Here is a 23,842-nt window from a genome sequence, read left to right as displayed (position 1 = left end):
ATGTTTCTCGTTATAAGTTTGAGAGCTCTGCAAGTTTTTGAGTTTGGGCTGGTGCTTTCCGCAATCATGAATCTCATGCATCACTTAAATTAGATCTCAGATTACTGACCTTAGGATAATACAAAAATTTGTTTTCCAATATTGTTCTGAGTAGTTTTCTCCAAAACAGAAGAGTAATATAATATTCCTTCATCATTCTGTGTTGCATGCAAGATCTGTGTTTTTGAATAGTCCGTTTTTACCTCTCCTATGGATTGTGCATGCTTTCTGTGTGCTTGAGTGAGAGATGGTTTATGCCAATGCTGCCTGACACTATTTAGGTGCTTTTATGGCTTAGAGTACCAGACACACCTGCAGAGCTGGAATATGCTCAAGAATAATACAAAATGCTTTCCCTTTAGCAGAGGACAAAAATCCCTCATCTATATCAGCCCAAGCAGTTCATAATATCGTATGATGGAAAGGCTGTAGATAATCTCAGCTGCTCTCATACTTTCTAACTCATTGCTGAGACTTACACCAGTGAACACATTGGTCCAGTATTTGTGTATGATACCACATGAGTCAGGCAGACCTTGATCTATGTCCTTGTCTGAGTTCAGAGATGTCATTCTTCATCTGACAGGGCAGTTGAGTGGTACCACAAACCTAGCCTTCTATACAGTCTGTTGAGTTTGGTCTTCATAGTAGTTGTATATAAAAGGCTCCAGAACCACAGAGGGCTCATTTCAGTAAGAGTGTTTTGGCATTCTTTCTCAGTAGAACATGCTTACAGGTACTAGATGATTGCTAGGATTAGATTGCATCTGGTTCTGTGTCATAAATACTTAAGGCATCTTGTATGAAATTACAAGATATTTTCTATTTAAAGTATGTTGTATTTGGGAGTAATAGAATGAAGGCTTGAAGGAATGTGAAATCTTTTATTACCTAGAGTCCTGACATTCTCAATATGAAGCAGTTGTGTCAGCCTCCATTCTGTATCCCAGTGATTTAAAATCCTTGCTGGAATTAAGCAAGAGGATTGTAAAAATAGTACACTTCTAAGAGAAGGTGTTTGAGACTCCTTACCCCCCTTTCCCCACTGTTCCTGTATATGGACTGAAATAGCTTTTCTAATAAAGCTGGTTTCCTGCTAATGATGAAACAGTAGAGCATGCCAAAATAGCGTGGCAGATCCCTGCCATTAATGCTATCACATTTCTTTTAAAGAGAATAGAAGGGAAGTATTTTATTCCAGCAAGAGAGAAGGACTTTTTGAGGCGAAAAATTATTTGTCATTTCGTTTGCAATTCTGTTTTGCAAATAACCATCTAGTTGTAATAGAGTAGATATATTAATTGAATCAATTATATTAATTGAATCAATAGATACATTAATTGAATTTATTGACATGTTGCCTCAGGAAAGCAAGAAATGATTTCTGACAATCATAAAGAAGCTAAGTTTTGTTTACATCTTCTTCCAACCATTGTGCCTTGCCATCTATTGTGATTGCTATAGAAATGAAACTTCTAAAATGTTTTCTGCATTCATATATTTCAACAGAAGTGTCAACAGTGATGGCAGATTTGCTGATGAAGAGCAACAGTTTCCCTGCTGAGAAAAAATGTTTGGTTTTTTCCTACTCCAATTTCTCAAAATTCTGAAGGCTTATCATGTCATTCCAGGGCTCCTTAGAAATGTAGGTGCCTTCAGTGAGGAAAAGTTTGGTGGCAAAGAGTTCATTCCCAAGTGGCCTGTTCTACACTTCTTTTAATACGTGATTTCTGTAAATAGCTACAAAAGGTTTAGCAGTTGCTGTAAAGAAGATATACTGTACCCTGTTTTCTCTCACCATTGCTCTCCTTATAAATGCCTCTTTGGCAGTATCCTTGACATATATTCATCAACTGCTTCCATGACACTACTTTCTCTTTCTTGTGCTTTTTAGAGTTTTGGAATATTTCAGTAGCAAACGATAGCAGTAGGGGACAAGCAAATCATAGATTCATAGAATAGGGTGGGCTGGTGGGAACCACTGGAAAGTACATCTGTTTGATTGCTTAAACTACCTTCACATCTGTGCCCAAAATATTTTCTCTTCAAAGAAAAGGATTCCTAAGGAGAAGAGAAGTTTCTTTCCTGAAGGGAACACCTATTCTTTTCTGCTCTGGATGATTTTTTGAAATTAATTATGTGGTGTGGATATTAGTTTGTTGTATAATTTAGCTGATTCTCCAGACTTTTTTTCAGGATTTGTCTTTTTCTTCTATATATTGACAACTTCTGGAGTTCTCATAAAGACAGGGAAGCAGGAAATTAATCTACTTCTAACTAATCTTTCTCTATTTCTGCCTCAGTTCCACTTGCTCTTTGGACCACTAATTTAAGAAAGAAACAACTGAGAGTTGGGAAATCTTTCACAGGTACAGCTTTCTCCAGAGTTTTCCAAAGAAAGAATGACACCTGCCTTTCCAAGAAGGTGCCTGGTTTTGTATAGGGTTAGGGAATACTGAAAGAACATTGGGAGTGAAGAATTGTTTTCTTTAGAACTTTTTATGGACTTCTAAGTAAAATATTAACAGGTAGCAGTTATCTCTGATCTCTTTGCTGGTGGAAGAGACAGTGAAGTTTAGGCGCATTTTTACTGCCTACTCCAAAGGGAGTCTTTCCACTCTAGCTATAAGTTTCAGGACAAGGTCATTGATCTCCAAATCTGGGAGATCTAGGTCTTGAGAGTCCTTATTACTAATTGAATCCTTATTACATTGAATTGTAATTCTAGAATGAGAAGGTCTGCCACACAAAGGATAAAGAAGGAATGCCAATTCAGTCTAGGTAGAACTGTAGTAACAAAGGATTTAATTTTTTGTTTGTTTGTTTAAAATTGGAATACTTATGCAAGATTCAGGTTAGGAAGATGAAGATGTGTGGTTTTCAGACTCAAATATGCTTAGGCTAGTATTTTAGGTATTTTTCATGGTTAACATTAGGCTATCAGTTGTCTAGTTGCTTAAAGATGCCCTGCCACAAATCGATATTGTTAATATTTTCTCTATTATGCAGAAGGTGCAAAGACTGAAGAATAAAAAGGATAAGGACAGAGACTTTTCATCAACCTGGATTATTCTTTTAAGCCGTACTGTTTAACATGTGCATGAAGTTCTTCATTAATAGCCTGTATAAATAAGAATACTATCTTCTTTTTATCACTGGAGTTGTCATAAGAAATGAACTATATGTGTAATAGTGTTTATAGAAGAATTGTTATTTGGTGATCTCTAGGATGACTCAGAGTGTAGTTGGCCTATTTGTCAACATATTTTTGCAAATTTTGTTGCCTTTCTGCTGATTATCCTTTCTCGTATCAGTGGTATCAGCTATAGGGCTGATTATAGTTTTCACTCCATTTGTTTTTGTCTTTTCTTACGGTGTTCTCTATGATATAATCCTCTACAATTTCTGAAATAATTTCAGGACATCCATATTACTCGTTTTTCAATTATTTGCATGCTTTTGAAAAGTTCTATAGTTGAGAAATAGGACTGACTAGAGGCTTACTACTTTATTTTTTACTTCTTTTAGCTGTCTGCAAGTAATTTGCTGTCTGTATTATTTTTTCTAAAAGGAAAATAGTGTTTAAAAATTGAGCTGTTATAGTTCTTTTTTCTTTGAGGCACACCTACTGCTTATTTCCAGATTGTGTTTGTATCTCTCTTGTTTGTTCCTCATATGACACCATAGAATGAAAGATTCTGTGGTAACTGAGCAAAGCAGGGACACGTCCTCTTAAGCGGCTCAGTAAAGGTCAAGTCTTCATCTAAAAAGATAGAGTGCCTTTCAAGTGCTAAGTTATGGGTCAGGAGGAAATCCCTTGCTTTAAAACAAAAACCACAAAAGCATATTCCCTACTATTCAACTAATGAAAGAGAATACAAAAAGCTAATTCTGATGTCCTTCTGAATACATAAAAGGTCTGGATAGTATAATGAAATAGGAATAGGAGGATTAATAAAAAAATGCATATTTTAATTGGCATGTGGAAAAATTAATTTCTATGAGAGTAAATCACAAAGCAAAATAAATATTTTTCTCATTTTGCCAAAAGCTACAACCAATTCCTGTTAGTTGCTTTGGCAAAAATACTAGATGTTGTTTATTTTTCCTTCCAAAGTCTACAGAGTAACGTTGTTAACATCAGTAATTATGGTTTAGAGTTAGCACTCTTGTTTTACTGGTCACTTTGCGGGGGAAGAATCATGGTAGCAGGGGCTTGTGTTCTGAGGCAGTGGTTCCTAAGCATTGTGTAAATGAACCTTCTCTGAGAAGATCCGTTGCAGCGTCTCTCACTCGCTGCAGCTCCACATCTGACTCCCCTCCTTTGCCTTGTGGGCCTTGCACCACCTTGTCCCTTGCTGCTGACTCAAGGGTCTGCTGCATCGTCCTTATTCCCAGGATCACCATTAGTTCACTTTTAACTTTCCCTAGAGCTGCTATCCTTTTTGAGATGAAGCTGCTGAGTCTGGCTGTGCCCTGCAAAACTTGGTCTAGAGCCACGTGTATCTTTGCCCAGTGCTCCACAGTGATTCTGCCAAGAGACCTGATGCACAGTTTGTGAGACCACAGTTCTGAATAATTTAGAAAAAATGGTAACTGGCAGTCGGGATATAAGCAGCCCATTGGCTGATATGCCAGAGGGTTGTCTGGAGGAACCTCGACAGGCTGGGGAAATGGTTTGACAGGAACTTGATGCTTTTAACAAAGTTTAACAAAGACGAGTGCAAAGTCCTGCATCTGGGGAGGAACAACCCCTGGCACCATTATATACTGGGGACTGTCCAGCTGGGAGGCAACTTTGCAGAAAAAGACCTGGTATCCTGTTGATCACCAAGTTCATAGAACAGCTCAGGATGGGAAAGACCTCAGAAGATTGTCTGGCCCAATATTTTGTGGAAAAGAGAGCTTAGATGAGATTACCTAGCACCCTGTTCATGCACATCATGAAAACCTCCATCACACCTGGACTTCTGGGACCCGTTCTGGGCTCCCCAGTGCAACAGAGATATGAAACATCTGGAGAGAATCCAGCTACTAATATATGAAGGGAATCCTTTGTATGAAGTAAGGCTGAGAGATCTGGGACTATTTAGCTGGAGAAGAAAGGGGTCTTATCAATGTATATGGTACCTGAAGGGAGGGTGCATTGTGATACCGTCACTGACTGCGTGAGAAGAGCTCAGTCTTCTCCCCCATGGCAGGCACTCAAAACAGGAAAAGGTATTTACCCATGACTGACTGTTCTTTTTAAGGATTTATTGGTTGTATATACTTTCACAATCTCCTTGCAACTTTTCCTTTGTAGTCCATATAGAATTTGTAAACCTTTGGTTGAAGGGAAAGTACCCGACTGTTTAAATAGCCAAATGATTCTTATCAGTAGAAGGCATGCCATCCTGGATACCTCTAGCAATAAAAATAAACCCAGTTTACAGTGTAGATGTAGTCACACTCTGAATATACATGTGAGTAACATAACAAAGAACAGTCTTTTTAGATGGCATATCTGTTTAAGGATTATCCACAGTCGGGGGGACTGAACTCTGATCTAGTCTGAAAGAACACCTTTGTGCCTAGTAGTCCTTTTGATACATCTAGCTTGCCTAAATAGGCCCCCAGGATCTGCTTAACATTTCTGTAAATCTGTTCTTCATAACACTTAGTAAAATGTCTTGATTTTTGGGTGTAGATGCATCATGTCTGGCATTCCACTGCACACAACGTATGTTTGTAAAATCAGATGTTCAGTGCTTGTATTTATGTATAAACAGTCTGCATCTTTTACTTACTGCCTAGTGCATAGAATTTTGTCAGAGCTTTATGAAAAGTTAGAAATTGCTCTCCTAGACTTTTGCAGACCTGAAAACATTAATATATGTAGGATCCAAAATCAAATTTGTAAAAATTTGACTCACATTTTTGGATTTTAAATAAACTAGAAAGTTTTTGAGGGCTGAAGGGAGTGGAATGAAGGAAAATACACTGGGGACAAATTGAGTGACTTTGGAGGGAAAGTGAAAAGGGAAAGGAGGATTGGGAATGCATCTGAGTGAAAAACATGAAGGCAGGAACTGAAGGAGAACTGTAGGTAAGGCACCTCAACAGCACCCTCAATTTGCTGCAGGCATCTGAGAAGCTTTTTTGGTCACTGTTAGAGGATACTGAGCAAGGTGGACTTTCAACGTGACCTATTATGACTTCTGCATATTTTCATTACATAAATGACTAGTGTACTTTTAGATTAAGTAGGACTGGGTTTGTTAATCTTACCAAAATAAAGACAAAAAATAAAAGGGCTCTAAGGATAAACAATGAAACTGTCTGCAGCTTAAATTTCCTTATGAGGAAGGAACTTAGAAGATAAGAATTGTGGTTCCATGGGTATAGAAAAGGCTCTGCAGATATAGATGTTTAGAAATTGTGTGCTTATAATTACAGTTTTCTGACTGAATAAAAAGGGCATCAAAGAAACAAACTGAGAGGCAATGAACTCAATTACCTTAGAAATTTATTTAAAATAAATAGAATCCTGCCCCCCCAACTAAATATTACTTTACTTTAGAGCGTGCTACTTAGCAGTGAGGCCAGCATTTTATCGAGAGCACATGGGTGATCCTTCATGTGATGGCAGCACAGACTAAGGCTTCTTAGCAGGAAGGAGCTTCTGAAGAGGTTTTTCTGTGACCATTTGTACTTACCAGTTTTTTATTCTGATACACTGTAAAGTTGAAGACAAGCTTTTGGACCAGTTAAAGCATGTTCTGTTTCATATTTTTATTAACTATATGTAAATGTGGCTTCTGTAAATGTCGGTGCTATTGTAGTTTATGCAGGTGATGCCTTCAGAAGGCAACGTGCTGTATGTCTTTCCAAGTATCTTCCAAGCTACCTTTTTTTGTTTAAATGTTGCTAACGATTAGATTTACAACTGTTTGGGAAGTTTTGCGTGCAGCTGAGTGAGAGAAAATGGTGTTTTGTTAGTCAGTCTCCAGAAAGTCCTCAGATGTTAAGCCTTCTTTTTCTGTCGGTGGAAACCAGTTTGGTAGATCTGGTATCTTCAACCACTCCCTACCCCAAAGAAGTTGCTTTAAGTGGTCATATAGCATTTGCCAACAAAATATACCCATATGTACAAACTTAAGGGTGCTCTGCGGAATCATGTTATGTTCTGGATCACAAAGCTGGCAATCCATTTTCGTTTCCTTGTTTAAAAATGGAAAAGAAGTCTGTTTCCAGATGCCAGATAATGTCTCCTCTACGGCTTTTTCAGAGCATTTACTCACGGCGTGATGCACAGTCTGTGTTAGTAGCTCTCTGCCTTTTAAGAGTCTGTTCAGATTCCAGTTTACATGGGATAGTCCTGGTTCCTGTCTCTGCTTCAAGAGAGAGTCCATGGATTCAGTTTACATGGGTGCAAAAGAAGAGCCTCATAACCTCTGGACAAACAAAGTTGTGTGAGGCCTTGGCACTTGCAGAAGCAAATAGTTTGGGGCTTACGACGTTTTCCATCCCTGCTGCCCTTGTCTTTTGCTCATTCCCTGTTATTCCTACTCTTCTCTCTGAAAACAAACCGGTATATTCTTCATCCTATATTGCACTGTATCAGGGTTTAATTATGCTGGTACTTTTGGTCTGTGTTTGGCCCAGCCACCTGTAAAAGTTTTGTTCTTTCCCTGCCAAGTTATGAGAAAACAAGCACTCATAAAATGGGAACTTCATCCTTGAAGAGAGTTCTTGTATAAACTTAATTGCTGTTTTATGATTGGCTAATCGTCCTTCAGGGTCGCTTGAAGGAGAAATTGAAGATACAGTGACGAAGTAAACCCCTAGTCTCATTTGGAAAAGACCCCCCCCGGGTGCAGTACGCAGGGACAGGGAAAGCCACACATGTGCAGAAGAGATATTACTTGCATAACGGGGGGTGGGATGGAGGGCCTCTAGCCAGGTGGTGCTGGCCACGCCTGCCTAGGTTGAGGTCACCCAGTTAATTGTATGAAAGCAGATAGCTTGTTTTTGGGGGGTTGCTAGCTTTGTTTCGCGGGGATGCCCACTACCTGTGAACCTGCCGACTCCCTGAGGATGCAGCTTCTGCTCTGGGTAATTTTAGGCATTTGGGGTTGGTAAGATAACTTTATAAGCAACAACTGAGTGACTGGGGGAGTCATACTGAGGGCTTATTTCTCTCCTCATTCCTCTCTTTCGGGTTTGTTCGTTTTGTTGGCCACCTCTTGGTAACAAATATCAGTTTTGTTGAGCTTTCAATGGTATTATGGTTTCAGCTTCACTATGTTCTAAACTCTCCCTAATATATGCACTGTCTCACTTACTGTGCTTCTCTGTTTTTCTCCCACTTCCATGTTATCTAGCTTTGCCTTCCAAAGCTGTAAGGATATGTAAGGTGTTACAGGAACCTTACCATAAGGAGAGCAGGTAGTGTGGAGAGGGAATGCCTTGAAGTTGGACAATTCAGAAAGATTATCATGTTCTCTTTTTGTTCTAGTTAAGCTTTGCTACCTGACTGATCACAGGTGTTCGGTAGAGACAACTGTGCAGAGAAGCATTAATTTGTTAGTATTAGGCCATGTGTCTCTCTTAGCTAGTAACTAAATAATTGGGGGCACCAGGGATACTAATAATAAGTGATAAAAATAAACAAAGCCAGACTTTGTTTGGCTTTGTGGTCAACTGGCTTGGTGGTCAACTGCTGTGTCATGGGTTATGTTAATACAATTAAAGTATTTTTAATTCCCTCCCTCCCACACACAAGGTACTGTCTGGGATTGTCGCTACCTCTGCTTATCTGTGCCCTCTGCCCAGCCATTTGTCAAGGAAAGTACCACCTTTCTTGGGCCAAAACTGTACCAGAGACGATGCTAAGGGTCTAAATCTAAGGAACAGTGTCACCCAAATTCAGGCCCATCAGACTCTGTTTTGCAAGTAAAGAGATAGGCAGGTTCTCAGATGTTTGAGGCTCAGTATGAGGAAGGAGCCCAAGCACTGTTCCTCTGTTGGAATCTTACATTCACATTTGTGATTCCAACCTTGCTATGGTGTGCAACTTCTTTGGAGATTACTAGTTCAGTTCTTTGCCTCTGGGATGTAGTTCATAGAAAAGTAGTTTTCCCTGGAATACCATTGAAGGTGAGAGTTTGCAGATTTACCATTAACAAGAGGCTCATGGCAGGAACAAACAAGTAAATGTCTAAACATGCAGAAAATCTGAATAAATGCTGCTTCCATTTAATTATCCATTCTTTCACCAGGGAAAAGTACTGAACATGTATTGGGGCCGGCTGAGATGGAGTCAGTTTTCCCCGGAGCAGCCCTCACAGTGCTGTGCTTTGCATTGGTAGCTAGAAGGTGTTGATAACACACCAGCATTTTGGCTACTGCTGAGCAGTGCTCTACCAGCATAGTGCTGTCTCTCCAGCGTTCACCTGTCGCCAGTAGGCACCACCACTAGGGGTGGGCAAGACCTTTGGAGGGGACATAACCAGGACAGCTGGCCCAAACTGACCAAAAGGATATTCCATATTGTGTGATGTCTGCTCAGCAATAAAAGCTAAGAGAAATGAAGAGTGTGGGCATCCATGCATATGAGGTTTGTCCTCCAAAGCAACCACTACACGTACTCAAGCCCTACTTCCTTGAAAATGATTGAACATTCCATGCTGATGGGGAGAATAAATCTTGCAGTTTTCTTTCATTTTGCTTTATTAAACTGCCTTTATCTTGACCCGCAAGTTTTTCTACATCTTGTTTTCTCCCTCGGTCCTACTGAGGAGGAGAGTGGTAGAGCATTGTGGTTGGGTACCTGTCCAAGGTCACCACACCACACTACTGCAGTGCTGGCTCACTTTCCTTTTGGAAGTCCTCACACTCTGTGTACGTTCTTCATAGAGGCTACTATGATTTCTTTTATATGAGAAGGATAGAGATGATCCAGTTACCAAGTTCCTTTTCTTCTGTAGATCATCAGAGCCTCTGTCAGTTCAGTTCTTGATGAGCCCCTTATCAGATGATCAGATTTCTGCCAATTGACTTTGTTTCCTAGGCAACCACTCTGAAGCCAGTTCCCTTCAATAGTAGGTAACTATTTTTTAGAATAGGTTGATTACATTTTAACTGCATTGTTCTTAACAAGATACTTAAGTTTCAGTTTAAAAAATGTTAAGATATGTAAAGATAATGAAACAAAAGTTTCTGTAACTAAAACAAAGTTGGCAGAATGGTGAAGATATATAAAGCGATTTTATAATCTCTCACAAAATTGGTAAATTGTACATACTCCCTAAAGATTAGCCAGTAATTTACAAGGATGTTTCCCAAAAGCACAGATAGCTAGATAGAATACCAGCAGTACAGCAATCTGCTTTCCTACTCATTTAAGTCTCTAAACTGGTTGATACTGGTGTTTAAGAAACAATAGGTTCCAACCAAACTTTTTTTTCATGCAGTTGTCATGGCCTTACTCTACGTCTCACATATATGGAATTTCTATCTTGTAAGTTACCACATCCTTTGCTTCAGTGTCTTTCTCTCTTAATCTGCTTTTCCTTCCAACAAAACTGATAGGATTGTCTTTGTTGAGGTTTCTTGCATTCATCGTGGGGATTTACATCTGCAGGGATATAGTTACAAAACTCTTTTTCTGAGGAAAGCAAAGTCAAACATCCATCTTCATACAGGCATGTGGTATCATCATGCTGAATTTGTTCTCGTGCTTATCCAGTGACCTTTCAGGTTATAGTCTTGGTTTCAGGAATGGCTGAAACTTGTAGAAACATTTCTGAAACTTCTAAAGTTTATAGGACAAGGTATTCACATAAATGGAATCAAATTTTAGTTTCTGTCAAGGCATTGAACTGTATTTATTGTGTGCTGTAAAACTCTTCTTTCTTAGAGGTGTCAGACAATTTTAGAGTAGAGATGCAAGCACTTGTTTTTTTTTTAATTGTTATTATTTTTTAAGGCATTACTTCCTCAGAGGAGTAGAAATTGCTGTATATGAGCTGAAATAATTTCAAGATAGTTTGTGTAAGCATTTGGGTTTTGGAGCACTTAAATCCACATGCTGTAAAAAGAAAGCATTATTCACTGTTAGCCATAATGAAGCAACTGTTCCTCTGTAATGTGATTGCTTGGGAAATTTTTGACTGATCACAGTGAGCTCTCCAGTCCCTTTTGTAAGGAACTGATCTTGCAAGAGCTTTGTCTTTTATTCTGTCTCCATCTGTTGATAGGATGACTTACGTCTTCTGTCTGGACTGACAGACAGGATTTAGGCGCCAATCCAGCAAACCACTTAAACAACAGTTCAGCTTTAAGCCTTTTAGTAACTAAATTAACTGTTTAAAAAAAATCAAAATCACATTGCTAACACACTACTGTCATCTTTAGAAGGAAATTCAGATTAGGTTGTATTGGTACATGAACTTTAAATGGAATAAGAAGTGTTAAATTAAAGATACATTGAGAATAGAAAACACTGATTAAGACCTTTGTCTTTAGTACAGAATTTAAAGGAGGAAAGACTCCAGTTTAATAGCAGAGAGTCTACATCTTGTATATTGCTTTTAGATCAGTGCTGCTTGACTGTGCAGATAGGTAAACAGAATAAATAGACTTATTACAGATATATGTAGTAGTTTCCTCTGGCCAAAGAAAGATGGACCATAAAATCAGCAGGAATTACAGCATTACTTACTGTTGTTTTACAAAGAAATGGCAACATTCCTGCTTCTTGTACTAACAGAACTAGTGACCACTATGCAGTTAGCAATAATTTACTGGCAGACCTGGAAATTCTAGTATATTCTTTAAAGGTTACTAACATGTTTGTTTCTCTGAAAAGTCTTCTCATTAAATCTTTGTAAAATGTTAATTCTGTCAGAAAAATAATACTGTCCTTATGAATGGATGAAGTAACAGTTTTAAGCTAGTTGAGTTTATATTCAGTTAGTGAAACTGATGATAAAATAAAAATTGACTCTTTCTGAATTGAGTTTGGTTCGTCTTTCAGTTTTATTGTATGAATAGAAATGCTTTAGGTTTTGTGTTCCATAATGGTGACCTCTCGTGGTGTGAATATGTCAGTATTTCTGAAGGAGCTTTTTGTAGTTGGTACTGGAGGAAGTTGTATTTACATGTCACTTTTAACGCACAGGTAACTTACTAACTTAGTAAAATAACATAATCTTTTCCAATTAGTTATTCTATGCTGAATGTATGTGAAGAAACAAGCATTTTGAGAATTGCATTCTGATATTACTTTTGTGTGTCCATACTGTATCTTTTAGTGACCAGATGAAAAAGCCTGGCACAAATTCATCATGGCCAAGGAGTTCAGGCTGGAAGAGAAGAGTAACAGGTACTTCATAAGGCATTTCAATGTCCATTCAAAAAATGTGAAATCAAATAGCAATGATCTATTTTTTGTGATTTGAAGATCTCTTTATTATTCACTGAACAGTATTTTTGTTTGTCTAGGTATATTGGGATTTTTACAGAAGTTAGTAAAGAGAAACAATATTCAAGAGATCTTTGTTCTAAAAGTCTTTTGATTTTTCTCTCTTGCTTTTCCCATATGTAAGCTTAAGAATTTCCCAATTTGTTAACATCTTGTTTGCCCATCACTTTTTGTAATCTGTTGTAGTTGCACAGAAACTAATAAAGTTATGCCAGGCTATATTATGTGAAGAAACAGATTCTGGATTGCCACGTAGGGATGGGTTTTGCTTATTTTACATACCAGATTTTAATTAATATTTCCTCATAGCTGGCATGTTTGGTACATTGCAAGTGTGTATTTGAGAGTCTGGTATGGAAACCTGAAGTTTCTACTGCAGTGTCATTATTCTTTATTACTATTTTTCTAGAACTGAGAAGTTGTGTTATTCTGGATCATTTTGGCCAAGGCTGTAATGTGCTCTACTTTCATTTCCTTCAGAGAGACTGAGAGTATTTACCATGTCATGGGAGTTAGTATTCTTAAAAGCCTTTTAATTTATTTGTGCTATTTTATTTGTGTTATTAAAAAAAAATCATGTGTACTATTAGGATTGTTTCTTTTTATATCTACTTTTCTTAACATTATGTAGTTTCCTTAGTCTGTGCATGCTTCATCTTTTATCCCAGAATAAACAGTAGGATAGCAGTAGGAATCCTCCATCATTTCTTCTCTGTAATGGGGTCCTGGGTGGAGTGTTCATTTAAAGATTATTTCTATATTCTGATATGATTTGTGTTCATGCTTTTACATTTTAGAGAGGAGATAGACTGTTTTAGTATTGATCTGCTCATAACCACTCAGTATTCAGTGAAAAGGCTAAACATTTTAAGTCAGGCAGCATACAGCTTTTGAAAGCTCAGTGTTGCTAAGGCTCTTGTATTTACATGCTAAAAACAGCAACCAATAAATGTAGACTGATTAGTGATTTTTTTTTTTTTAACCAGAATGCAAAGCAGCAGTTAAGACCTATGAAAAACTGAGACAGCCAACTTCAACTTGCTGCATTCTTTTGCTTGAGTATTTTTCCTGTTGAACTTGATTCACTCAGTTGTAAAGTTCAGGACAGCTTCTGCAATATTTTAAATACACCTAGTACCCTAACTTTTCATTGGCAGAAAATCTCCCAGGACTGAGACACATACAAGTTTACAATTTATTAATGATTTATTATAATAATGTATTTTCAGTTAATTCTTATTGCTAGGGTTAATATTGTTTAGTAAAAGTTGATTATCTTCTTTTTGTCCTAGTTATAAGAGATATTTGTTTTAAAAAATTATACCGTTATGACTTTCATTTTCTGATGAATATGAGACAAGTGAAGCAGAGTGGTACAAAAAAATCCGTTCTTTTTGTTCGGAACTAAAAATTAAATGGCTTTGTTAATTTTTTTTTAAGTGAGAAGTTTGGTCCTATCTGCAAATGCATGCCTGTACTATTCTGTTTCTTAATGCCTAATGAAGTTAAGCATGTGTGTACTTAGAAAATCAGTCTCATCTTTCAGTTTAAGAGAGGTAACTACAAATCGGAAAGAAGAGAAATAATTGAGTCAGTATGTGGGTTTTGTGGCAGGAAGGAACAGTGTAAACTATTCTATTGTTCTCATTTCACCTGTGCTATTACATTTCCCCGAGCAGAACTTTCATTTTATTGCAAATACTGCATAGTGTTTTATTAATTAAGCTACTTATCAGTCTAAATAAGATTATCAACTCATTTGATCTAGTAGATAAAAATGGTCTGCAAAATAAGTAGCAATAATATTAGCTAATAAGATGTACTGCTGTGCATATATGCAAAACCCAACAATATATAGTTATTCTAATAATAAACATACTTACCAGTGTATTACTTATGAAACAGCATTTTTGTATAATCTGTTGAAATAGATGTATATGATAGATTCATTATGTAAAAAATGTAAGACAATTAAAGTTAACACAGATCAGAAAAAGAATCTGGATTATTTTCTAAAGAGCAAGCTTTTAAACTAGGAAATTTTTAATTGTTTCACAGTTGCAAGTAATACCTAGTAGACAGTCATTGTTTTAAGGTCTGAGATACTGCTCTCATGATGCAACCTTCTTATTGGTGTTCTCATGTAGTATGGTATTTTTTGTGTTTGGTGATGATTATGCTAAGAATTTACATTGTCATTTGAATGCAAGAGCTCGTAGTGAACAGCAGGAGACACTTTCAGACAAATCTGTCACTTAAAAAAAGTATGTATTCTAGTCTTAATGGCTTTTTTCATGTTATTTAGTGGTGCTATGTGACTTTTATTTCCCTTTTAAAAAAAAAACCCGCAAAACAAACACGACACAAGCCAGACCCCATCTTTATAACAACAGTGTTGGTTGCCTGCAAGATAAAGAGCTTAACCCAGTCTTGAACTCCAAACATATGCCTGTATGCACCTTGTAAGCAACTGTTAGATCCTTTAAATCTCAAGTTGCACAGAAACTCTGGCTCTCCATCTGTAATGGGCCAATGGTTAAGGCCAGAATTCTGTCCTTTCTCATAGTGCTAGGTGAACATGAAAAGAATGTTCAGCAAGTCAGAATAATTCCCTGTGATACTGCATCCGTATGAAAGTGACTCCTGGAATCCACTTTTTAATAAACCATGTTTCACCAACTCCCATGTCCAATCTGAACACAGATCCATTCTCCCAGTCCTGTTTCCAGAATTCTAGTCCACTGATTTTTTGGTCTACCAATTTTTAACTTGATGTCTGTGATAGATTTTTTTTTAAATTATTTTCTTTTTGAAACAAAGTATAAAAAAAGCTGAAATATTTTTAAACACTTCTCTTTGCAAAGTGGACAAGGTTTCTGATAATGAACCAGCAGCTTTTTCTCAGTCACAGGAAATTGTTTGAGTGTGACCAAGAAAACTGGGAGTTAGTTGCCTTCAAGATTTCTAGCATGTTTATTGGAGGCAAAACATTTGCTATTAATTCCCAGGTTGCTGTGTGAAATATTGTTGAATGCAGTAAAGAATAGGAGGGAAACATGCATTTTACAAAAATTTAATTGTAAAGGTCTCAAAAATAATTGCATGAAATAGTTAGAATGGCTAATGGGATGTAATAACTAACAAGACTGTTTTCAGTGACTGACCAAAGAGTCGGTGAATCAATTTTAGTATAATATCATGCACATGCACTTGATAAAATTGTACAGTCCTAGAGGATTGTCTGTAGTATGGATTTTTTAAACACAGAATAAGCTGTCATGTGGACACAGAGCTGAAAAATAGTAGGACGTGTTGATATATAAGTAGTCATTACCTTCAAATTCAGCAATCAAATGAAACATTGATGTCAACAAACAAAAGCTTTATAGTACAGCTTTATGTATCAAAATACTTATCCATCTAGTTTTGTTTGAAACTTTTCTTTTTGAGAAATTGTAAATAAAAACAAAAGCTTGAGCAGGTAGAATAGCCCAGAATATAGCAAAATGGGACATGCAGGGTTTTTTTCTGACTGGCGAATAAAGTATTTGTAGCTTTTTATTTGTGTGGAAATTGAAACCATCACTGAATGTATGCTTTTTGTTTTGAATGTATTTTGAAGGCTTAGAGGATGAAACAAGAATAAATGAGTGGGAAGAGGAAGAAGTCTTTTGGCGTATAAAGATTCTGCCAATTCTGCGTGAACTGAAAAAAAGTGGGTAACACTGTTTTTGAAAGGGTTTACTTTCTGTACTGTTTCCTGCAGGAAGCATGGGTCTCATTTGTGTTTACTACAAAATAGTAACAGTAATTGGACTATGTGGCCTTTTATGCTTTCATATGTTCAGTGACTTCACAGTGTAAAACTAACCTGGGCAGTCTAGGGGTCACCTGTCTCTAGGTGGCCCTGCTTGAGCCAGGGGAATTGTACCAGGTGACCTGCAGTGGTCCCTGCCAACCTTATCCATTCTGTGATGCTGTAAAAAAACCCACCACAAACAAAAATGGTTTAGAGAAGATCTTGTCTGACTAAATTACCTTACTTTAGATCACATAGCTCTGCTAGCTTAGCAGTCAGTGATGAGGTAATAATTTTAAGAATAAAGTACTGCACAGATTCACTGCTTTAACCATAGGCTGTATTGAAGGTCTCAGTTAATTTTAGAAAACTAAGGAAATCTTAATGAAAATTTCCATTTATGCTTAAAATATTAGATGTATCAGAAAAGTATGTAATGACCCAGAATACTGAAGCAAAATTGAGTAAATTAAATATGGTTTGAAAGATTAAACTCTGAAATCCATTTTAACATTTCATTCAAAAGGTTGTTCAGTTGTTTTCAGCAGACACTATGTTTATCTGAATGGTGGGAATATAGAAAATAGATTTGTTTTTACAAGTGTTTCTGTTTTATGGGATCTTTTGCAGTGTTTGTTATAACATGATACAGATTGGAATTTTTTTTGCATAGTTTTGCAGATGTTCATGAGTATGAGACACCAGTACAGTACTAAGTGATTCCCAAAATATGTAATTATTTTAAAAAGACAGGATTCTCATTCCCACATCTGTCACTGATGGGTAGAAAAACAGTGATCAGGAAATTTGAAAACAGCTATGCAACTCCACATTTTTGTTGCTTAATGCCAGGATTGTCAAATATGAGCCACTGAGTTATAGTTTTGCATAGTGTGATATTTGTATTGGTAAGCAAAATAAAATTTAGAGGTAAAATCTAATCATGTCTTTCCTTTGTCATGAATGTAGCTAAGGGAAATCGATTTTCATGCCCCTTTTCCTCAGCCTTTACTTGTTTTTTTTTAGTGTGTTGGGGTTTATTTAGCTTTTTGAAAACTTGATTAGGGCATAGTTTTTCTAATAATAGGTGACATTATCTAATGATACTTTCTCACCAGTTGATTGAATGCAGTGGTACAAAAACCTTAAAAGCTGAGTTTTGCTGCTTCTTGAATATTCACACAAATTGTAACTGAATTGCATCATTACCTCCTGCAGCCACGTGATATATTGCTTTCTTTAGGCTGTTTGGTGCATAGTTACAGTTTTTCTTATAAACGTGAATATTAGAATTCCATAATTTTAATGTTTTGAGTAGGCCTGTTAGTAATTTAATATTTTTTAATTTCATGTGCAGTCATTTGCTTCATACCTTGCAGCTGATTCCCTGCACGTGCATTTAGTTCACGTTTAGCTTTTCATATATTAATAGAAAAGCCTTTTTCCTCCCCTTTCTCCCTCAAAAATATTTGTTGAAAGCTTTCCATTCAAAAACAAATCTGAAGTCTGATCTGGAACTTAATTATTGTTTAAAATCTTCTGATTTTTGCTTCAGATGATTGTTATATGACAAAAACTAATAGAGCCCCAAAGTCTCTTTTTCTAGAGGAACAAATAATTTATTTTGTTACATGCTGGTGCTCGGGAGTATAAGCTTCAAAAATACCCCATGGGATGAGTGATGAATAATTTTTGTTGTTGTTAATTTTGATGAAATGGAGTTGTAAGAGCATTCAGTTTTGGTTCCTTGCTACTTCTGTTTCACAGCTTACTGGAGCAGAGGTTTAGAATAATGCTAAATTTTGTTAAATTTTCTGTCATGGTGGGAGTAGAAATGGAATAGTCATTGCTGTTCCTCAAGTGTGATTATTGCAAATTGAGAGCTTCCAGGCATTGCTCAGCATGAGAGATGGGTCCTTGAATCTGCCGACAGGTTTGGGTTCTCAGACATGTTTTTTGTTGTAATTTCCTGGCAATACATATTTCATCACAAGTGCTTTACTTCCTTGAGTATGATCCCCAAAGATCAGTGTTGAGCCCAGTTCTGTTTAATATCTTTATTGATGATTTAGATGAGGGGATTGAGTCCACCATCAGCAAATTTGCAGATGACACAAAGTTGGGGGGGAGTGTCAGAAAGCTGGAAGGCAGGAGGGCTCTGCAGAGGGCTTGGACAAACTGGAGAGTTGGGCTGATTCCAACGGGATGAGGTTCAACAAGGCAAAGTGCCGGGTCCCCCACTTTGGCAACAACAACCCCCTGCAGCGCTACAGACTGGGGACAGAGTGGCTGGAGAGCAGCCAGGCAGAAAGGGACCTGGGAGTTTGGATTGACAGGAAGCTGAACAGGAGCCAGCAGTGTGCCCAGGTGGCCAAGAATGCCGGTGGCATCCTGGCCTGGATCAGGAACAGTGTGGTCAACAGGACCAGGGAAGTGATTCTTCCCCTGTACTCAGTGCTGGTGAGGCCACACCTGGAGTACTGTGTCCAGTTCTGGGCCCCTCAGTTCAGGAAGGATATTGAGGTGCTGGAGCAGGTCCAGAGAAGAGCAGTGAGGCTGTTGAAGGGACTCGAGCACAAGTCCTGTGAGGAGAGGCTGAGGGGGCTGGGACTGTTTAACCTGGAGAAGAGGAGGCTCAGGACAGACCTCATCAGTCTCTGCAACTACCTGAAAGGAGGTTGTAGCCAGGTGGGGGTTGGTCTCTTCTCCCAGGCAGCTCTCAGCAAGACAAGAGGGCATGGTCTTAAGCTGTGCCAGGGGAGGTTTAGGTTGGAAATTAGGAAGAAATTCTTTACAGAGAGAATAATAAGACATTGGAATGGGCTGCCCAGGGAAATGGTGGATTCTCTGACCCTGGAGGTTTTTAAGATGAGACTGGATGTGGCACTTAGTGCCATGGTCTAGTAACCACGGTGGTAGTGGATCAAGGGTTGGACTTGATGATCTCAGAGGTCCCTTCCAACCCGGCTGATTCTATGATTCTATGATTCTGTGATTCTATTTTAGCTGTGAAGTACATCCTGAGTAAATGCAGAGTTTATACAGGCAGCTTAAGTGGATTTACATGGTGCTTTGTAAGTATCACCTTATAGACAAAAGCAAATGTAAGAAAAAAAATCTCACTGTTGAATATTAAAATAGACAAGACTTTTCCTTTTCTCTCTAAATTAAACATGTACATGATTCCATTGTGCTGAGATGTGGTTTTTGTAATAACTTACTGTAGATTTTATCTTTGTATGTTTTAAATAGAGTTTGGGGGACTTGGATGAGGAAGTAGATGAGTTTTTTGTCACTAGGCCAACATCCTACTGAAATATATCTTACACCTCTGCTATACATTCTAGTTTTCACACAAGTAAACAAGTTTTTACGTTCAGTTACTCTTAATCCCAGCAAGGTTTGATATATAAAGTTATGTATATGGGGAGAAAAATATTCCTTAACTATCTCTTTTTCCCATGTAATGTTTGGTAGGAGCACTTTAGGAGCACATTTGATCAATCTGATTATTAAGCATTAAAGGTGAGTTTCGTTTTAGCTCTAGGTGTTATTTTGGCTGTGTCATTTCTTGTCTTGAGTCTCCTCTTTTTGAAAAAACAAAATAAAACTCTTTCTTAGAATCATATTATCATTTTAAGAGATTTATTTGGTGCCTTATTTTTGTTGTTGTGCAACCCATTCTTTATATTGTTCTTCTATGTCTTTATCTGTTGAGATGCTCTGGATAAGGTGGCACTGATAATTATTTTTTATTTTTCTCTCCCTTCCTTCACCCTTCAAGTAGAAGACAATATAGAAAATCTTTGTCTGGCTTGTACCAAGCTCTATCAAGCATTGAATGAAGGAAATATGCTTGGAAAACAATTTAAAAGAAGAAGTGAGCTTCTGAAGATATTATATAAACTTGTAGACATTGATTCAGATCCACTTTGCCTGAAGCTGGCAAAGATTATTCTGGCTGTAAGTGTTTTGAAATGCTCTTTGTTAGAATGTGAAGCTCAAAATCATGAATTACAGCTTGCATTTAATTTTTTATTTCATATTTTTAAACTGCATCTAAAGTAACACTTTCCTAAGTACAGTTTACTACCACAGAGATATGTGTCTCCCATTCATCTACATCAGCACTTGTTGAAGCTTATTTTTTTCAGAGAAATTACATCTGGGGGAGGAAGGAAGGGCATAAAGTGGGATAGCTGGTGTATGGTAACAAGAATATGGTATAGACATGGAAAAGAGGCAGTGTCCTAAGCTGGGATACACATGCAGGGATTTGAACAAAACAGCAATCAAAAATTTACACATGGAAATGAAGATTAGTTTTTTAATAATATCTTGACCTTATTAAACACCTTTATCTGAAAATACCAAAACAAAACTTTGGGTTTTTTTTAAAAGTAAGTGCAATTAATCTCTTTCTTTAGTATTTCTGGTTAAACCTCTTTGAACCTCTTGATTCATGTTCTATGAAGTATGTATGGACAGTCACTGGTGAAAGGATGCCAGCTAACATTGTGTTGAAGACATTTTAGTAATTTGTGTGTGAGTGTTGGGGGAGGCGTGTGTGCTCCTTTAAGGCAGTGTAAGTTATTTTAATCAGAATATACAGTTCTGTACTCAAATACTACATAAATGTTAAGTGGTACTTGTTAAAAGTTCCCTTACAGACATTTTTTTATGTGGAATCTTTTAAAAAATCATGAATATAGAAGGAATTGTCCTTGAAATGCAGAGGAAAGGAAGACATGTCATTGTATTTTTAGCACTTTAACTTCCCTTTCATGATCTCTCAGTGACCATTAGTACATCGTAAGATCTTTTCTGATATATGAGTTTATTATGACATGTACTGTTGTCCTGGAGTTCTTTGTGGTATGGTCATGGATGCCAAAACAATGATTTCTTTACAGAATTTCTCTGTAAGAGTGAATTAGAGGAAAAACTACAAGTTACTGATATACTATCTGCAGATTTATATACTTAACTACATTAAAAGTTTGTATATCACCTTATTTTAAAGTCAGTCAGCACAGTGCTAAATAAAGCTTAAACTATCTGTGTTTCAGAGTCCTTTAATTCTGCAAACTTTTTCAGTTTGGTTTAGTATATTGTTAGGGTTTCATCTGGAATTTAATAGTTCACTAAGAATACAAGTTTGCCATGGTGTCTGAACTTGTAGAATGTTATGGTGCATTTTTGTATGTAGATTTTAGTTGTGATTTTTATGTCTTTTACTTTTTTTGCAGATGAAAGTGGATGGAAAAAATCTTCTTAGTGTTTGCAAGCTAGCATTTAAGATTTGCAGGAATGAAAAAAATGATTACATCGTTCAAAATGATAGATTATTGGGTATGTATTCTGTTCTTATGTGTAAGTTAGATGTTGAAATTCAACAGTTAGACTGTTCATCTTTCAGGAAATGTTCTCAGAGTTCACTTAGTCACAGATTAAAAATTGCTTACTACATCAAACTAGTGATTGGTCTAGTCCAGTATTCTGTGTCTAACTAACAATGGCAGCAGGGGATGCTGTCTAGAGACAGCATCGAAGCCTACATGTTTTCTGTGATGTTTCCCCTGTACTCCCTCAGCATTCAGAACTGTTATATTCTTTTAGGGATATTAGATGGTGCATCCCTCTCTAATTCCTTTTTAATCTCTGTTTATAGGTATTTTGTTCATTAATTTGCCTAATTCCTTTTTGAACTTTCTGATTCTGTCTGCTTCTCCAATTTCACAGAACAACAATTTCCAGAAATTCTATATCTGCTGTTTTAAATCTATGTACTTTTCATTATCCCCCTGCTTGTAGTTTTTGCAGGATTTGTGAGAGTTTCTAGTCAGCTTACCCTTCACCTTCATGATTTTTTAAACCACATTCATATCACGTATCTCTGCCTTATCCTTTTCAAGACTGAGGCATCTCAGCCTTTTAGCTCTCTCTTTGAAAGGATATTGTGTCATTCAGTTGTTTTATAAGCCCTTCTCTGTAGCTTCTCAAACTCCAGTAGATCCTTCTTGAGATTTACAGTACAAAACTGTATAGAATGCAAGCTCTGTCTGCACCAAATTTTATAGGAATGAAATAATGCTGACTGTATTGTTGGCCATCATCAGGGAGGATCTTGAGAATGATCACTGGGGTTTTTTTATAGCTGCTGCTGCACATTGAGGCAGTGTTTTTGGAGAATTGTCAACAGTGGCTCTAAGATCTTAGTGATTGTAATGATGTTTGTGCCATGCACACAAACCCCTTGCCAATATAAGAAATATGAAGAAAATGAGTGTATGAATGACATTTAGTATTCATTTGATAGTCATTTATTTCATGAAAACTTCAGTATGTTTTGTTATTGTGGGCCTTGATCTTGCAAACCTTTATTGCATGTGTGTAAGTTAAGGCATGTGTATAAGTTAAGGCATGTGTGTAAGTTAAGGCATGTGTGTAGGTTAAGGCATGTGTGTATCTGCTTAACTAGATGAGAGTATTCATGGTCTTTAAGTTTGGTACACAATTGTTGTCAGAAATAAAGACAAGGTAAGCCTTTCCAGTACTAGGGAAAGGACTCACAGAAAAGAGAACAGCTCAGGTTGCTTTGACTTTGGATACTGAAAACTACAGTTTTGTAGAGGTTAACATCATGCATAGCATCTGGACAAGTCACGTGGCTATGTCTGTGTCATCATGGCTAGGCTTCACGAGTGAAGATTTGGGAAGGATTCTACCCACATTTGTACAAGTGTGCTGGTAGCTGAAAAGGCCAGTGTGAGATAGACAAGTCTGATTGCAAAAGGCACAGTGGAAAGACTCCTTAGGTGGTATTGACAGGACACGGTTCTTTCTGCGTTGTCTTTTCTCCTCGAGAGTGATCAGGCGTGCGTTCTAAAAAACATCCGCAGCGTTATAGATGGTGTGTCTCCAGGCCTCCCGATTGGAGGCCAGAGTAGACCAATGATGATGATCAATATGGCCATGGCTGAGATGTTGCTTCAGGGAGTCCTTGTATCTCCTCTTCGTGGCTCCTCTCCTGTGGCAGCCAGTGGCAAGTTCACCATCTTCATTCACTTTTCTTTCTCTTGCTCTTCTTTCTCTGTATTTTAAAAACTAATGAAGGAAAGAGCATTCTTGCTAGGGGTTGGTTTGTTTGCTTGTTCACTCTATGTTTTGGACCCAACTTGTCCAGGCAGAAGACATGAACCAGGATTTACATCATAATCACCCACATCCCTGTTGCAGTCACTGGCTTATATATTTAATTTCTTTTTCCTCCTCTGGCCCTGTGACCTATTTATGTGCAGTGGAGCAGCTCCAGTAGAAGAAATAAGTTAATTGTTCATCCCCAGATAGACAACTACTGTTCAAGACCCTGTTGGATACTGAGCAGAGCAGGAACCTGAAACTGATTTCTTACATTCCCACAACCCAGGTGATTTAGTTGGTGAGGGGGAGAGTTTGAGCAAGAGCCTGGTGTGAGTGTACATCATTCATATAACCTCATATTGAAGAGAGTTTCAGTTAGGATTGAGACAGAA

At 37.4% G+C, this 23,842-nt stretch overlaps 1 protein-coding gene across 7 annotated transcripts in view; it reads left to right on the top strand.

The window, feature by feature from the left end:
- ARMC2 (armadillo repeat containing 2) overlaps window positions 1-23,842 on the top strand; it is a 74,386-nt gene that overhangs the window by 9,061 nt on the left and 41,483 nt on the right. For all 7 annotated transcript variants that reach the window (XM_051792364.1, XM_051792358.1, XM_051792360.1 and 4 more), the window contains 4 exons: window positions 12,339-12,409; window positions 16,131-16,223; window positions 20,092-20,270; window positions 21,557-21,659. In XM_051792364.1, coding sequence (XP_051648324.1) covers window positions 12,339-12,409; window positions 16,131-16,223; window positions 20,092-20,270; window positions 21,557-21,659 — 446 coding nt within the window. The remainder of the gene's footprint in view (window positions 1-12,338; window positions 12,410-16,130; window positions 16,224-20,091; window positions 20,271-21,556; window positions 21,660-23,842) is intronic.

The sequence above is a fragment of the Manacus candei genome, unplaced genomic scaffold (assembly GCF_025592945.1).
Source record: "Manacus candei isolate 608988 ecotype Guabito, Panama unplaced genomic scaffold, ASM2559294v1 h1tg000034l, whole genome shotgun sequence".
In the NCBI taxonomy this organism is placed as follows: domain Eukaryota; kingdom Metazoa; phylum Chordata; class Aves; order Passeriformes; family Pipridae; genus Manacus; species Manacus candei.
The sequence above is the reverse complement of the archived record's forward strand: the minus strand, read 5'-3'. Positions and strand labels throughout refer to the sequence as shown.